The sequence below is a fragment of the Meleagris gallopavo genome, chromosome 7, assembly GCF_905368555.1.
Source record: "Meleagris gallopavo chromosome 7, MGAL_WU_HG_1.1, whole genome shotgun sequence".
In the NCBI taxonomy this organism is placed as follows: domain Eukaryota; kingdom Metazoa; phylum Chordata; class Aves; order Galliformes; family Phasianidae; genus Meleagris; species Meleagris gallopavo.
In genome coordinates, this window is record NC_139410.1 from 2,038,764 (window position 1) to 2,056,728 (window position 17,965).

Genomic DNA, 17,965 nt, shown 5'->3' on the forward strand with positions numbered 1-17,965 from the left:
AGAGGAGAGGAGAGGAGAGGAGAGGAGGGATCTCATGGTAGGAAATAGGCTACTTGATCTAAGCTAGCATTAAACTAAGGATTCACCATCTTCATTATAAGAGCAGCTTCTTTCAGTGAAATAGGCTTTGTTAGTTTAATTTGCCTTTTGAAAGCAAACAATTGGGAGCACTGTCATTTACAGGCGTGCGAGCCATAGTCTTGCGATACTCGGTGCTCATCTCACAACTTCAGCTTCATGAAGCGTTCGAATGTTTGAGAATCTGGCGTTCTGAAAGATGTCAGGAAAAGGGGACAAAGAAAGAGCGAACCGAACGAGAACGCCGCGAGCCACGGCCGCTGTGGCTTCCCGGCCCGCCGCGGAGCAGTGAGCGGGGCCGCCCCGGGGCGGGGCGGAGCGGGGCGGTGCTCGCCGCCGCCGCCTACAAAACGCGGCGCGGCTCCGAGCCCGCAGCCTTCGCGCTTCCGGCAGAGCCGCGTCGAGCCCCCCGGGCCGGCGCTGGGCTTCTCCGCGCCGCAGGGTCCCGCCGGCAGCGGCGCATAAGGCTAGCGCTTTCCGACTTCAGCTACAGTGCTAGCTAAGTCGGGGAAGGCAACACGGAGAGAAGCCGCGCGTCCCCCCTTTTCTCCTTTCGGCGTCGCGTTCCGGCGGAGCGGGCCGGCATGGCGCGGGAAGCCGGGCCGGCGGGCGAGCGGCGGCGGCGCTGCGGTCAGTGCGCGGCGGCGGCTCCGCTCGGCTGTCGGGAGCGGAGGGGCGGGGGGCGGGCGAAGTGCCGCGGCGGATCCCGAGCGGCGAGGGCGGGGAGCCGCTGCCGGCCGGCCTCAGCCTCTGTCTCTTTCTCGTTTAGGAGCCTTGGTTGGCTATTTCACGTCTGCCAAGTTTCTGCTTTACCTTGGACATGCGCTGTCCACTTGGGTAAGTGGGACACCGGCCTGCCGGAGGTGGGGTGCTGCTGATCCGGCTCTGACTTACCTGCGCGTTTTCGGCACTTAGCGAGAAAGGGTCGCGGAACAGCGCTACGCCTCCGAGACAGAGGATTTGCTACTGCACTTTGTCGTCGAAAGCTTTTGTAGTCCTTATAAGATACGGAGCTCAGCTTCTAGTTGCGCAGAAGAGCAATACTCACTGTTTTATGAGGGCCCGATTCGATATCTGCAGAATTCTGCTTTCCTTTATGCTTTAAATAACTGCAGAACCAGTCAGGTTCCTTGTGGTGTTAAGTTCAGAGTGTGAGGCGTGAGGTGTGGTCCACTGTAGGATGCAAATGGCAGCCCACTGTGCTTGGACTCAGAGGGCTCCTTCTGCCTGCACTTATTGATAGGAAACACTTTGTTTCAGTAGCAAACCTATTGAGTGCCAGTTTGCTCTGTCAAAACACTTACCTGCTGAAATGCTTTCTTTGTGTACTAAAGCAGCTTAGTATGCCAGTTCTTACTAACTTGAGGTTACAGTTCAATAATCTTAAACTACAAATAAAAAAATAGAGAATCTGATTCTATGTAATAAAATCAAGAATCCGTATAACCTTGTAATATAATCGTAAGTCTGCTTCAGTTGGATTGATTCAAGAAGAAGTGGGTGATTTCCCCTATCATTTCCTGCTCTCTTTCCAGCCCTGGCTGCGGGCTGGATGGTGGTGTGCGCTGTGCAGCATAGGGCAGCTTGCTGCTGCACAGCTGTGCTACCATGTGCCCCATTGGCAGCACCATGCTTCTACCAGCTCGACAGATCATGTTGGTGCTTCTGTTAATGGGAGGATTTTTCTGCTTGGTGCAGAATTGGATGCTTTTTAAAGTAAGGACAGTATCTTAGCAAGTAATGCTATTGAAGAAGCAATGTGGCAGTGTTTGATTGGTTTGCTCTTCTGTAGAGTCCAGGGCTGTTATCTGCAGCAGCTTGTTGGTAATGCCAGCAAGTTACTTAGCTGGAAGTGCTGGAAGCCCGGCTGAGAGCCTGCTGGAGCTGGGCAGTGAGGCTACTCCCAGTGTGCCAGGAGAGGTGACAGAGGGGAGCTGGGAAGCAGTGGTATGTGCCCTGACAGATACGGGCGGCAGGGTGGCTGTTCTGCTGGTTAGCAATGTTAGTACTGTACTCCTCATTCCTGTGTGTTTTCCTTTGTGCTGAAAACCTTGACTTAAAACAAACACTCTCCCCCCCCCCCCCCCCCCCCCCCCAAAAGGAGGAAAAAAAAAAAAAAAGAAGGGAAGAGAGAGAACCAAATCTGCCGAAACAGCAGAAACATGGCTTGTTTTGGCAGCACTGTTGCAGGACTGCACCTTCTATATCTTCAAAACTTTAGTGTAACAGCGTTAACAGGAACAGCAAGTAAGCACCTTTTTCTTCAGAACTTAAACCACTGTGTTTTTTTGTTCTAAACTATGTCCCCAAGTGGAAATGTTGTTTTGCTGTGATTGAGAGAGCTTATTTGGTTTCTTTGTTACTAAGCCATTCCCAAATACAGAGAAGCTGTAAATGATTACATGTCACCTCTTCAAATTTGAGCAATCTGCATATCTTTTTGGCTCTTGTAAGTAGAACGTTTGAATGTGTGTTTGGCTTTGCTGAACTGGTGTGTGAGACCTCCTGTTGCTGCCTTTAGGTACTTAACTCATTCCTGTCTGTTGCTCAGGACTAAAGGAACAGAATCAAACTGTCTCTACTGGGTGATGCTGGGCCTCGCGCTTGTCAAGAGTTTTGTGGTGACTCCTCAGCACAGCCCATGGCTCCGCTGGCCTCAGGAGCATTGTCAGCAGGCTGCTGCTTGTCCTCAGGTTTGGGGCAGTGTTACAGACATTCCGTCTGGCTGGGTAACAAAATTCTAACAGAAGAGCAAGACATGTCTTTGAGAGGCTGGTGAAGCTGATCAGCCATAGTTGAAATTAGAAATTAGAATTAGACATTAGAGTTGACATTTTCACATTACGGCAAGTAGGATTTAATTATTTAAGGTTTTACTAATTTCTGAAGGCAGTACTTACTGTTGTAAGTAAATTTTAGCTTGAAATCGGATCCCAGCTTAAAACCTTTGTAATTTGCTAATAATGTTCTTCTGCAGTGCTGACTTATCTTGCTTGCTCTTCAAACATTTTAGTTCCTGAAGAAAACCTGTGTTTCCAGGTAGGGATAGCTGTAGTTGTCTGGAAGTTTGCACTGTGGCTGGCCTGGCCACATTGCTCTGGGTGAGTGTTGGTTAGGGATGAAGAGAGTTCATAGACTCTGTAAATGAGTTGTGGAGCAGAATCATGATCTAACTGGGGTCAGGGTAATCTTCCTATGAATATGGCATGAAATTGGGTTTCTCCCTCTGATAGTAATGCCTGTTGCTGCTACCTTTCATGCACTTCAGTGCTTGCTAAGTTAATTTCTCTTCAAAATTCAGCAACAGAAACATCTCTGCGTAAAGAAAAAGACAGCAACTTCTATTAGGAAATTTGAATGTAAGCATATTATTTCGACTCTTTCTTCCAGCTTAAGAAAGAGGTAATCACACTAATCAAAATGGCATGAAATTTGGTTCTCATGTAATTGGGGTACCGCTCTTTTTCTGCCCATGGCAAAGGAAATGTGTTTACACAGGTTGAAGAAACCTCCTTCAGGTTACTCCATTAACATTACAAGCCAAAGTATTTGCATGTCTCTGTGCTACACTGAAGACTTGAATCTAACTATCTGCAATTATTTTGACCCTTAAAATAGCACGTATCTTATATCTCTTTATTGCTGCGTTACTTGATGGTTAGATGTGTCAGACTTCTGCTTTGTAGGAGGTTTTCTATTGCATCTTCCAACCTTTTAGTATAACCTTTTAGCTTTTTTAGTCTGGAAAGAGGAGGCTCAGGGGAGACCTTATTGCCATCTATAGCGACCTGGAAGGAAGCTGTGGTGAGGTGGGGGTTGGCCTCTGCTCCCAGGTAACGGCATTAAGACAACAGGGAATAGCCTCAGGTTGTGCAAAGAGGTTTGGATTGGGTTTTAGGAAAAACTGCTTCTTTAAAAGAGAGGTCAGGCACTGGAATAGGCTGTCTGGGGAGGTAATGGAGTTACTGTCTCTGCAGGTGTTTAAGAAACATTTAGATGTTATACGAAGCGACATGGTTTGGTGGGGAAATATTGGTGGTGGGTGGACAATTGGACTTGATGATCTCAGAGATCTTTTCTGACCTTAATGATTCTATGATACTATTTGAGGTTCTTAGAAATTTGTGCTATTTGCTATTTCACATAGCAATTGCTTCCTTTAGATAAGACAACAGAAGAAAAGAGTTTTGTCTCTTATCTACGTAAGATCAGTGCTAGGTATCCTTATGAAACAAACAGCCTTAGAGTAAATAAAGCACTTCTGTAGTGTACTTATAGATGCTTAGAAATGTGAGATTCCAACTCCCACCATATGACAATGTGAAAATCTTTATGTATTCATTAGCAAGCCACAGTTATCTTTGGTAACAGATCTGAAGGTGTTTTGAATAGTATGGAAACTATGTCATGTACACAAATTCAGCTTTTGGAGTTTCTTTTCTGCCTGCTGTTTTGGTACCAGTAACGTACAAATTTTGTACTACAAGCGAAAGTGTTGCTATAGGCCAAACAAGCTCTGGTATTCAATTTCTTAGTAATACACCAGTGTTGGCCATGGCTGAAGAAACTGAAGTTAACTTTTAGGGATGTTGAGGACAACACTGAACCCTTGATTTGTGACTTGCTTTGACTTGACTTGCTGCTGTTGCTTAAAAAAGGTTTGAATGAGTATTATCAAGTATTACGTTATGTTGATAATCATTAAATCTGTTGGTGAGGTGAGCTCTGCTGGATGCTTTGTGCAAGTTTTGAGTCTTGTTAGGTGTGGCTGGTTGCACATGGCATGGTTGTGTATTATCAAGAATTTCAAATATATAGATTTTTTTCTATTTGAGCTTAAGTTTACCTCATTTGCTTAAGCTTAAGCTACATTTGAATAGGACAGATGATCTTATTGATGCTGTGATAAAAGCAATGATAATAGGATGCATTTATCAAAAAAGCCCACCCCTGTGTGTGTAACGCACCTGATACTTTCATACAGTTATTTTTCAGGGCATTAATAAAATATTCAAATAGTACGAATGTTAATGCTGTGTGTGTACTTTCTGTTACTCTTCAAGGGAGATCGTATGTGGCATTTTGCTGTGTCTGTATTCCTGGTTGAACTTTATGGAAACAGCTTGCTCCTGACTGCAGTCTATGGACTGGTTGTGGCGGGATCAGTTCTTCTTCTGGGAGCCATTATTGGAGACTGGGTGGACAAGAACTCGAGGCTCAAAGGTTAGATGTCCGAAGAAGGCTGTTTACTTAAGGACAGACTCAATTAGTGTCAAAAGGCAAAGCTGTTAGAGTTAACTTCTGAAATTGCTGAGCTTATTGAGTATAGTGATTGAGAGTGGTAATAATCATAAAAAAAAAAGTTTCAAAGACAGGAGGTGGGTGGTTTTGATTGTGATATTTGCTATTTAGGTAAGCTTGTACATTATGTAGAGTTACAGAAATACAGGAGATAGAAGCCATGGGTTAAAGTAAAAACTACTGCTCAAGTTATTTACAGTCTAGTACTAGCATGGCGTGTGTTACTTGTCTTCTATCTAGATAAAAAGACCTTGCACTTAATGCAAGTGTTTTCTCTTAGTTAGAAGTATTTTTTTAAACTGGACTAGAGTGTAATGGCACGTTCTTCATACGTGCTGGCACTTGCCAAGGGTTCACACGATAGAATCACTTCCATGCTACGCTGACAGTAAATTATAGAAGCTTAAGCTAAGCCTTTTATCCCCTTAAAATAGTGTCAGCACCTAAATAGTTGTTTCTTGTTTTGTTTTGTTTTTGGGTGGGAAGGCTTAATTGGATACTGCTTTAGCTGTGAAGTTGCATCAGACATAAGCTGATTTTCTAAAACAATTGAAAATTCAAAATCAAGAATGTAAGACATTTGTATCTCATATTTGAGTGAGCAGAATAGGAAGCTAAAAATGCCTAAAGAATCTTTACATGTTTCTTAGAATTTGTCTAAGTTTAATTTTTTATGTTAATGACTGTTATTCTCTGTTTTGATTTAAAACAGTGGCCCAGACATCCTTGGTTGTTCAGAATGCATCCGTCATCCTGTGTGGTATTATCCTGATGATTGTCTTCTTGTTTAAGACACAGCTTTTGACCTTATACCACGGATGGCTTCTTGTGAGTGCTCAAATTTGCTAATAAGGAAATAATGTGTGAAGAACTCTACTGGAGTGTGGGAGACTGAGTTTTTATTTTTCTACTCTGTTTTGTTCCTGCGGGCTGTAAGTGACAAATAGAACTTGCAGCTAATTAGGGAAACAAATGACTCTTTGCTTTTAGTAACTATAACGCAGGCTTGATCACGCTGTCTGAAGAGTAACAGTCGAACAGTAAGAGTGGAATATATGATTCAAATGTAAAAGCCTTTTCTGGTTTTACAAGCTAGGAGCGAAGATCCCTTTATCGCTTTTCTCACCTTCTGACTTTTCCCCCCCATTTCTCTAGACGATGTGCTATATCCTGGTTATCACGATAGCAAATATTGCTAATTTGGCCAGCACTGCCACAGCGATCACAATTCAGAGGGACTGGATTGTTGTGGTTGCAGGGGAAGACAGAAGCAAACTGGCAGGTGAAATACATTGCCTTTCTAATACTTTAAATTGTCTTACTTTCCAAGATTGACTTCAGACTAGAATTTTATGAAGGATAGAACATCTTTGAGTTCCTGGTACTATGAGAAAACAGCAAGTAAAAAAAGGGCCTTTATTTCAGCCCATGCTCTGAACTATTTTTACAGACATCAGAAGTTGCTGTTGTGACTAAAACAGTTTGGTAGCCCTCAACTTCTTTTGTCCTTGTTTTAGTCCAACTGCAGCTTTGTCAGAGGAAATCTTTCTTGTTGTTGACTAAATAAACATGCACCGCACTCTTAAATCAAATACCCAGTGTTTAATAGGAAAGCTATTTAACTTTCAGGAACTGAAAGCCAAGTGTTGCAATACTTTATTTTTAGGTCCCTGGAATAAACTGTGTTGTGTAACTGGGCTCCTTACATAGGGATCAAAGAGAGATATATAGGAATGAAGTCCAGAACAGTGAAGTAGGTGGATCAGGAAGCTGCAGATAAGAGATACTGTGCATACAGCTGCATCTGAAACTTCATGTTCAGTGTTGAACTCCCTAAGAAAACTTCTTCACTTGTATCTGAAGACTCTGTATTTCTTTGATATCTGTTATCTTTGATACTAAGAGTCGAGACTTCATCTTTTTCGGCATTGTAAATATTTTTCCTTTTTTTCCCCCCCTCTCTTGCACAGTGGTGTGGCAGTATTAGGGGAGTGAAAGAGTTCCTCTGCAAATTCTGCTGCAGTTTGGTGTTCATTACGCTGTGCTGTGTAAATAATGATAAATCATGTAAGCCTGGGAAGTGGCATCTTTTGTGATGAACTTGGGTGTGCTCTAAATTTTTGCAATTCAGAGGCAAAAGCCTTCCCAGACAGAGGAACTGATACTGAAGTGCCAGCAAGGCATAGAGCAGCTTGACCTCCTAAGGCATTTATAGATCCTTGAGGTAACAAGGGAACTGAAAGTTCCAAGTCTGAGATGCTTCTGGAGCTTGGATACCTCTAAGCTTGGCAACATTTCAGCTTCTGGACTTTAATATTGCTGCAAACTGCCTAAATTACTCATAAAGAATAAATCTCTAATATATCTCTAAGGAAGGAATTTTACTTTACCAAAGCATCCAGGAGAGGTCAGCCCTTAGGTGCATCAAGTGTATACTTTGAAATGAAAGGGAGACAAGTTCTCCACTGAAGTCTTACGTTGCCCTTGCAGTGCCTTTTTAGATCATGAGTTTTGCAGAGCAGCAGTACTGTTAACTTTGTTTATGTGTGTGAATCACAAATGGAAAAATCTGATCTGTCCTTAGGAGCTTTGAAGTTCCAGTGGTTCTCATTAACCTTTCTTCTTGTGTTAATTCTTATTCAGCAAATCGTGTATCCAAACCCTGTACTCCTGCACATGAGATAAGGTACAGGCCACACCTGCAGAGAACTGCTGCATGGGAGGCAGTTCTGCCTCTGTGTTACTTCACAGCTTCACACACTTTCATGACCACTGTGTCTGGTACTGAAGATACAGGCAAGATGTTACAGGAAATTTTCTTGCAACGCAATTAAAAAAAAAAACAATACAAGAAAGCAAAGACTAAGCAGCTTGGTTCACCAAATCTGTTTAAAAGCAAGTTTCTCTCAGGCTGGATAGGGTTGCTTTATCTTGAATCGTAAGGGATCTTCAATTTACATTTAATTGAACTAAAGAAGTGCCAGTGTTGACTTTGCAGAAGATGTTGTTCAACTCGGCACTGTTAGGTTTCCTCAAAGAGCAGTCCTGGTTAAAAAAAAAAAAAAAAAATCAGTAAAGGAGGCAAGTATTAATTGCCTTGGCTGCCCCTTCTTCCTTCTTACTCGTTATTTTTTTCGTTCAGCCAGGTTACTTTGTAGCTCTCCTGAGTTTGGAAGTACTAACCTTATCCAAATATAAGACAGCTTTGTTATTGGAGCTTCTGAAGCCAAATAGTTTGCAAGACTCGAACTTGTTCATCTCAATTAATATCAGTGAAATTGTTTGAATTCCAAGTCCATTCAATACTATCTTGAATAACCTAACTGTTTATTTGAATGACAAGGAACAAATCTTGACAGATTTAGTAAAGCAGCTTTGTACTGTTAATTTCATCTTCGCTTCGTAAGCTTTATTTTCACAATAGGACTCTAAAATCAGTTACTTCTAAGCAGCCCGAAGCCCTAGTGTGCAAGAAAACATAGAGCCTTCAGCAGCTCTTAAGGGCAGAGCAGTGGCACCGTTCAGTGGAAGCCTGAAGCAACTTAGAGGGTGTGATGGCTGAAGTTGATTTGCAGGCAGAAATCTCATCCTTCGCAGCCAAATGTAAGATGTATTCATGCTAAGAATGGACTACTTGTTTTGACCATAGGCATCCAGATGTGGAACAGAAGGGAGGGAGGACTTTGCTCAGTAAGTTCTGAGTAAGTGTACAGCTGCCATCTAGCAATGTGACTCGATAAGAAAATTGAAAGCCATTTCAAAGGTCTGCAGCTATCACATTGGGTGCTGTGGTCACCAGTTATTAGAAATAAATGGAGGGAGACTGTAGTTTCTCAAATTATCTTTTCGGGGATGAATTCTACCGTGTATGGTTTCTGGAGTCATGTATATTGTGTTTGCGTGTTAGAGAGACTCAGGATTTCATAGCGCCACTTGAATGTAGGGCTGGCTGGTGGTCTTGTGAAATACTCATTTGCCTGCAAGAAAATGCTTCCGCTCTAAACCCAGAATCCTGAACGTGGATTTAGGCAAAACTGAAAGCGGAGAGATCTGGCTCAGGAACACCTAGATTGGCCTCGATATTAATTCTGATCCTGGAACACTTTAAAGGAGTTCCAGCAAGTCTTTATTCTCACTGAAATCACTTGAAATTGAGTCACGGCTGTTTAGCTTGATGTGTGTATTTTTGTAATTCTCAAATATGTTGGTGAATATTTTGCGATAAGTGTTCAGCAACTTATACAATCGTTCTGACAGATATGAATGCCACGATACGAAGAATTGATCAGCTGACCAATATCTTGGCCCCGATGGCAGTTGGTCAGATAATGACATTTGGCTCCCCAATGATTGGCTGTGGATTCATTTCTGGCTGGAACCTGATGTCGATGTGCGTGGAATACCTGCTGCTATGGAAGGTTTATCAGAAAACTCCTACTCTGGCTCTCAAGTGTTCAAAAGTTGAAGAATCAGAACTGAAACAACTGAATGTAAAGAAAGGTATCGAAAGTACAAATGTAACTGTTCAAGTCCACACTGTTCTCGCGACATCATTCAATGCTATACGATCATAACATGATATTCACCGATGCTTAAATATTTCCTACTTTCTCTGGTTACAAAACTGTATTAAAATACCATCTAATGCTAGCTGAAGTGCGTGAAGAATGAATAAGGAATCCATTCCTTATGGAAACAGGATTCAGTAACAAGTTTGTCAGTTGAAGCATTCTTCCATGTGCTTCGTTCTTAGCGGTGTTGCACTGAAGAAGCAGAAATTTAAACTGGTAAAGAAACTTGGCTTGATCATACTGTATGGGTCAGATTTAAGACCCTTATCTAAGTAGGGGAATACTGATTGATTACCAAATTTAACTGATTTAACTTCTGAAACGGTGAACTTATTGCAAACACTTGTCTTGCAGTTCATACTCTGCAGTTTTGGGGGCAGGAATGTATCTAACGGTTGCATTTCTGTTTGCAGAGAATGACATGAAACCTGCTGAAGGAGTGCAGTTAATTGTTGAGAAAGATGTAACTGGCTTTGAGTCCCAGCAGGAGAAGGAAGTCGGCTGCGCTGCCCGAGTTGCTGAACCTTTCATCACATTTCGTGATGGATGGGTTGCATACTACAACCAGCCTGTGTTTCTTGCAGGCATGGGTCTTGCATTTCTGTATATGACTGTTCTGGGCTTTGATTGCATTACTACGGGCTATGCATACACTCAGGGTTTGAGTGGTTCTGTGCTAAGCCTCCTGATGGGTGCCTCAGCAATCACTGGAATCATGGGAACGGTAGCTTTCACCTGGCTTCGTCGCAAATGTGGCCTGATCCGTACAGGCCTTATTTCTGGAATTGCCCAGTTATCCTGTCTGGTTTTATGTGTCGTCTCTGTGTTCATGCCTGGAAGTCCTCTGGATTTGACTGTTTCCCCATTTGCTGACATCAGTGCCAGGCTGTTTGAAAATGAGCCATTACCTACTATGGCATCTCTAGGAGGTGAGCCTGAAGTGGCTTCTGCAACTGGAATGCCCAACTTGTTAAACGGGTCTGCTACTCCTGCTAACACTGACCCAGAGATGAGTCCCGAGCCAGTGCCTTTAATCTCTGTTAGTCTCCTATTTGCAGGAGTCATTGCTGCTAGAGTTGGTGAGTATTTTGTCACTATTGACATCTGACATTGAGTGTTTTAAATTCTAGAATTTAGAAAACCTGTCCATGAAATGCAAATCTGAGTTTAGAACTGTAGGCTACGGTGTAAGTTTTGCATTACAAATCTAAGATGAATTAATTACGTTTAACATGCAAATGAAACTATCTTCTATTAGCATTGCTGGTGCAAAGGTTGCACATCTAACTCCTTGTGCATGATTCTGCTCCAGTGTGAGAAAATGTCACACTTGGAGGTGACTTTTTTTTTTGTTAACTCATCTCTGAAAAGATCTTCTTCTTTTTTTTTTTTTCCAATCAAATGAAACTATTTGTTGATAGGAAACAGATCCAAACATCTATGCAACAAATACCTTCAATTTTCACAGTTCACCAAGTTAGTCCACAGAATAAATGGTCAAATCTTTAAACTTGTGACCAACAAAAGAGTTCAGAAGAGGCAACTCTGATTTGTATGTTAGCTTTTTTTTTAATTTTATTTTTTTTAATTAAATTAATTGACAAGTAATCTAGTGTTAGTATTGTAGAACCTTTGTACCCTATAAGAATTTCTGTGGCTTTTGGTGAGTTTTGCAGGAGGAAAATACTAGGGTCGTGTGTAAGAATTGTTTTGCAAGGTAAACTTGCTGTAAAATAGCTATTACTGATGAGCAAAACGTTGTTAATAGATGTGATGAAGGAAGATGTGACAGGAAAGTTGGTGTGTTGATCTGTTAGTACTAGTTCAGGAGACGTTACTCAAGGAAAATAAATGGCTCACAGCTGTGCAAGTGTGAAATCCATTCTACTCTGAAGGGAGGTTAGTTTGACCTGACTTGTGTATTTTTAGCAGTAGTGATTATTCTGAAGCATAAATTAGGTTGTATCATTAATGAAAGCTTACCTTGAGAAGCTCTGTTAGATCGATAACTCTGTTTTTCTTCCATAGGCCTTTGGTCCTTTGATTTGACTGTCACACAGTTGCTCCAAGAAAATGTGGCAGAATCTGAAAGAGGCATCATAAACGGTGTCCAAAACTCCATGAATTATCTTCTCGATCTGCTGCACTTCATCATGGTCATCTTGGCCCCCAATCCAGAAGCTTTTGGTTTATTGGTGCTTATTTCTGTGTCTTTTGTTGCGATGGGCCACATAATGTACTTCAGATTTGCTCAGAAAAGCTTGGGAAAACAACTTCTTGCTTGTTGCACTCCTGATCCCAAAGCAGTTTCTGATAGTTCACTGCCTGGTAATACCTCTACTGTCTGAAAGGATCCACTTCTCGTACTAACTTCATACATTAATATCATGGTTAAGCACATATTGCCTTTTGTAACCGTGCCTAAGGCGTTTCTGTAGAGTTGAATGCGTAACTTAAACATAAAAGGAAGCCTTCCCAAGAGAACTCATTGGTCTTAAAGGAGCCCACACAAGTGTTTTCATTTTTGGCCAGGGACAACTCCATTGCATCTTAACATCTGGTGTTCCAAAGCAAAGCTGGATATCATATCCAATATTTGATTGTGAGACAATGTTGAATCTGTTCTTCTGTCCTGCCCCTCGTGATAACCATCAGCAGTTAAACATAGGTACTTTTCCTTGAATTCCAAACAGTTATTTTGCTCATTGAGCAAAAAAGACTGTTTAGTTGCTTTAAAAAAGCTTGATGTACCATGTTTGGTTTTGTGTTCTTCCCTTTTCCATAAGCGTCTCCCATTCCATGTATTGCCCCCCCTGCCTTCTCAAAAGGCTTAAAATGTCCTTCTTGGTTTCCTGAAGGCATCCATTTGTTCTGACGCTTTCTTGGAACAGATGTCTAGTATTGTATTTCTTATGGTTTAACTCTACAGAAACACCTGTGTAGGTTTTTTTTTTTTGCATGTTTCCTCAAAGTTAGAGTAACTATAGGTACAAGATATTGTATTACAGTGTTGCACTTCATAAAGTAGAACATAAACTCACTTTAGCAGAAGCTACTAATATACTGTAACATTATAAAGCATGGCTTTTTTTTTTTTTTTTTTCCTAGTTGCAAATGAATAGTCTGCTCAGTTTTGATGTAGCAGAGAGTACTAAGGTCAGGAGTACTGGTACAGAAAAGCTCAAGTCTGGGCTAATTTAGCCTTTGCCTCAGAGTACAACAGCTTGAGTTTATTTCAAAAGCTATTGTATTCAGAAACCCTATTCAAGTGTTAGTTATTGGAAAATAATGTGTATTCCAGGCAGAAGAGATGGATTGCTTGCGTTTATCTGTTTTACATTTATGTGAGCTTTCACTTGTTTTGAACAAACTGGTGAGATGTTGGATTGTGTGGCCCTCTAAAGCAGCTTAAGAGAAACAGAGAATGATTCGTCCTGTGATTTAGAAGTTCTTGTGTTAGTTGACCCTACATGTGTACTAACACAATGCTTTTGGAGTCACTAGCCATTTGTGCACTTTTGTGAAAAATATTCTAAGCACTTTTTCAGTACAGTTGAACCTTCTAGCGTTCTGAGCTTTCCTACGGTAGGACAGTATGGCTCTAAATATAAATCTTTGTGAAATGTTCCTTTGCAAAGTTATAAGAAATGTGCAAAACCTCGAAGGATATTGTTCACTTGTTGCTGACACAACTTGTAAGTGGCATCACTTTGAAGGTTTTTATTTTAGGTACCGTCCTTAGCGCAGTCATCTGTGTTGCCAAACCTCAACCCTGGGATGTAAGACTGTAAACTCCGTTACCGTTCAAGCATTACATCGGGCTGGATCTGGGCCATCTCAAAATTTGTCACAATTACCTAAATGGAATGTAAAAAAAACCTCTAGTGGCTTTTGTCTCACGGTATTCTGCAAGGGGAATGAAAATGAATGAATGGGAATCCAATATAAAACCCAATTGTAGCCCTCGGAGTTCTAGAACTGTGAAGGAGTAAATTTTCTCTTCTAATGGACCAAAACCAATCATTACTGATATGTCACTGAAATGTTCTCAGGGATATTTTCACTAGGTTTATAATTGTTTATATTTTGACCAAGCTTTTGGATTTTCTTCTGTTGTAATAAAGGTAAAATCTGTAAATTAGAAGAGCTTTATGTGACTCAATCCTGTATGTAAATTGGTAAAAGGGAATAGGGAAAAAGGAATAGGCAAAAGGGAACTTTGCTGTCAGCAAAGCTTGAGTCAGAAGTAAAATAAAGCAAGCTTATCTAGATTTGTAAAATACAGATGCCCAAAGAATTAGCTTTACAGTGTGTGGTAGAAGAGTAGGGTTGAACCAGTAAGGAATTTCCAAGTAGTAAATGTCTGATTTTTCCAAATTTGTTGTCTTGTTTATATAATATAAATTTGGATCAATTTTTAATATTGCTTGATATAAACAAAGGTAGCCTGGGTTTTTCTGTACTGTACTTGGAGGAAAATCTAAATGCCAGCATATATATGGACTAGCTGTCCTGCAGGGAAACAAAGGTAGAAATGCAGTTCCCTGGAGGCTGCCCCCCAGGAATACACAGGGAAATAGATCTGGGGGCTTCTTTCCTATTGTCAAAGTGGTGTTTTTGTTTTTAAGATGATTGTAGCCTTATTTCAGTAGAACAGTGGTTTGTTTCACAAATAGTCCCACTAGGTATTGTAGCCTGGATCTCAAACCAAAGAAGTAGTATTGGGAGGGGGCTGGTCCTTCATATTTTGTATGCATACTGTTCCTAGGATTTGTATGTGCAGGTATATGACTGGAAGGCAAGACAATCTTAAAGGACAGAATAGCAACATGGATGCTAGCTTTTGTGAGGAGTAATGAGGTCCAAATTGGAGATGTATGCTTTGGACCGAATCGGGAATGAGATGTTGAAGAAGCAAACGCTGCTTGGGCACAACAATGTCTATGTCTTAAAAATGTACACAGACACCTGTACTGATTAGTGCTTTGAAGCGATGTGGAGCCTGAAGTCTTACTTAGCAAGACTTTCATTAAGTAAGCATTTTGGCCTTGTATTTATTTATTTTTTTTAAATATGTCCAATTTGGATGGATACTGCCCTTAAAATGTACACACTAGAAATCAATATTTCCAAAATAGCCTATTTTGTTATACAACCTTATGCTGGACATAGTTTTGATTTATGTATTAATCTTGTTAAAGCTAATGAATAAATTTGCATTAAAGAAATATTTGTCCTGTGTTATTCAGTTTGCATTCATCTTGGTGTGCTACATCTAATACTCTTCCCATAGATGAAGGTTTTCCATAGCGATGGGATGGAAACACTAACAGAAAGCACTGAGGAGAAAGGAAACAGCAAGTTGTGGTATTAATCTTGAAAAATACTTCAGCTGATTATTTTGTGCAGGACTTGTGCTTGCCACATAAGGTGTATGATCGCTTGTAGTCAGCCATGGGAAGGATACTGCACTTGTTAAATAGGATTTTCCTGAACCAATTCCATTTTACCCTGCAGAGTTGTTTAGAAAGATATCTTTGTTTGTCTTCAGTTATGTTATTCCACTGGGAAAATTAGAATTATTAGTTATTTGGTATTAAAATACTTAGTTACTGCTATGTGGAAATTAGAATGTAGGGGATTAAAAGTACAGGCTTTGCATGTATCAGACTTGGTAGTGGCAGGCTAAGTGACTTGTCACTTCATAGTGGGAGCTGCCGAAATGTCAGTGCTCAAGTTGAGGTATTGACTTCCATTTCAAGGATTGCTCATCTTCACTGCCATTGAGAACGTTAGTCAAGTGTTAGAATACTCTGTAGTACTCTGTTGTAGGTGTACTCCTGCAGGTACGGCAAAAGAATTCTAACGGTATTGTTTAATATATTTTGTGGTTTAATAACATCATCTTGGCTGAAAGGAGTCCTTAATTTTTCATCTGATGGTGCCAGTGTTTTTCATGATTTATATGTTCACATTTGGAAAAGCTGAGTTTTCCAAGGTTCTGTGGAAATCAGTGCTCAGCAGCCAAAGGTAGGATGATTGAAGATAGGGTCTGCTCCACTTGTTCGGTGTGCTGCCTTGCTCACTAGGTAGTGGAGTTGTAAGGCATGCCCGTGGAAGGCCAAGAATATCGTCTACTACACACTTCATTGTTTTGCCTTGGAATATTCAATTGCTTTTATTTTTCAAATAGTTTTTTCAAACCTAGCATTGATGTTTCAGAGACTGAAAATTGAATCGTAGTGCCAGATGACTATCAGAGTGGATTCCATCCCTACCGTTTAAATGAGCTAACTCACTTGCTTAAATTGGCCAAGTGTTCATTTCCTGTTGTTCTCAAAGACCACATATTTTCGTGTAGTGTTATGTTCTTTTCATACTGAGCAGAGGCTTCTTTCAGAGCCTTTTTTGGTAGTGTCGCAATGCGTGGTTTTTAAACTTGGTCTACAAAAGATTACAATTTGCAGATAAATCTTCCTAAAGAAACCAAGAAGTTTGTAACAGAAATGCACAGCCAATTCCAGTCTTTCATTTCAAATCTCTTATACTGCTGTTCAGCATTAAAAACTAGCAGGTATTACTGAGTCAGTGCCAAGTCATAGGCACAGCAGAAGATTACTGGAAGACCTGAAGTACTTGAAAGTAAAGACTATTATTTTTTCTGAAGAGAAGTGCAACTAATGGATTGAAAAGACTGAATGACTGTTCTGAAACTGGTTCTGTGGACATAATAATGTTTTTCTATCTGCTTTCAAGTCAGCCGCTTTTCACGTCCTGCAGGACTTGTATTTGCCATCCGTACATTTCTCTGGCACTTAATCCTGGAAAATGTAGTGGTTCATATTAGTGTGCTGGTACTTAGTACTCTCTTACCTCCTGTACTCATGTTCTTCTTCCTCTGTGCTGGTGCTGTTAACTGCATGCTGTAGTAAGCACTGTAGGATTAAGTAAGAGGATTTTGCTCCCGGAGTAAGGCTGTGCCTCGAGCTTCTGCTTTAAATTTTGTAATGCTGAGGAGCAGAAAAAACTGGACAAAGATGTTTGCTTAAAGACTTGCAAAGTGTATGGACAAAGTGCAAACTATTCAGTAATGCTTTTTCAAATACTTTGGCTTGTCCTGTCCTTGTGTGGGTCAATATTTCTTTCTAGTTAAAGTTTTATTGCATTTGGTCATAAGCATGCAGCCACGTGCCTTCCAGTCTTATTCTGGGTAGAGAGTGATGGAGCAATCTGTTTTCACACAGAGTTTGAGTTCTTACTCCTTTGTAAATGTTCAGAAAGTTACTTGACTTACATTTAGATAGTAAATTTTACTCCTTTGGCAGATAAGGGAAGGGGAATGTACAGTAGATGTTGTCGATAGGGCTTCTGCAGAAAACTATGCATCACTCCTTTAGACAAAATAAACAATCTCTCCAAATAACAGCAAAATGTTTTTTAAAGATGCGTGGTTTGGTTCAGAAAACACAGCAAGCTGTTGGTTCACAATACAATTTATTGCATATCGGCATCCCTATGAGACCATGTCAGAGCCTGGAAATGAGTTTTCCTTGAGCAGTCAAACTAACAAAGCATGGCTTTCTATGTCTGCGTGTCCTAGGCAGTAGCTGTAGCTCTTAGCCCATGTTGTGCAATCCCTGCTCTTCCCCCAGCTCTCACAGCTCTCCCCTGGGCCCCGTGCTATCAGCAGGGCCAAGCAGGGCACACACTCATCCCTCATTTGGGAGCGTTGTGCCTGCAACGGACACACGAGTGCTTGTGGGCTGATTAGCCAGCAGCCAGCACAAACAGGGCAGAGTCCTGTGCTTGTACCTCTCTGGGAAGGGAAATGTCCCATACCCACTCCCTCCTCGGCCACTGATTTTCACAAAACTGCTAACGGGTTTGGATATCGTTCATCCCATGTAGTTGAAATTATCCAATTGGTTCAAGAGATGTTTGTTAGGAAGTGGTAGAGGAGTGTGGTTGTGTAAGTCCCACATCCTTAGAAAATGTTTAAAAACACAATATGCTTT

At 41.1% G+C, this 17,965-nt stretch overlaps 1 protein-coding gene across 2 annotated transcripts in view; it reads left to right on the plus strand.

Moving 5' to 3' along the window:
• The window catches only part of SLC40A1 (solute carrier family 40 member 1), a 42,554-nt gene extending 27,376 nt beyond the window's left edge, over nt 1–15,178 (plus strand). The window contains exons 1-8 of one of the 2 annotated variants that reach the window (XM_085228825.1): nt 422–708; nt 848–915; nt 5,142–5,301; nt 6,092–6,207; nt 6,535–6,661; nt 9,637–9,879; nt 10,364–11,029; nt 11,979–15,178. In XM_085228825.1, the coding sequence (XP_085084951.1) occupies nt 663–708; nt 848–915; nt 5,142–5,301; nt 6,092–6,207; nt 6,535–6,661; nt 9,637–9,879; nt 10,364–11,029; nt 11,979–12,298 (1,746 nt within the window). In that variant the 5' untranslated portion in view covers nt 422–662 and the 3' untranslated portion in view covers nt 12,299–15,178. Of the gene's footprint in view, nt 1–421; nt 709–847; nt 916–5,141; nt 5,302–6,091; nt 6,208–6,534; nt 6,662–9,636; nt 9,880–10,363; nt 11,030–11,978 lie in introns of those variants that run through there. The other variant, XM_085228826.1, reaches the window with a different exon arrangement.
• The last annotated feature ends 2,787 nt before the right edge of the window (nt 15,179–17,965 follow it).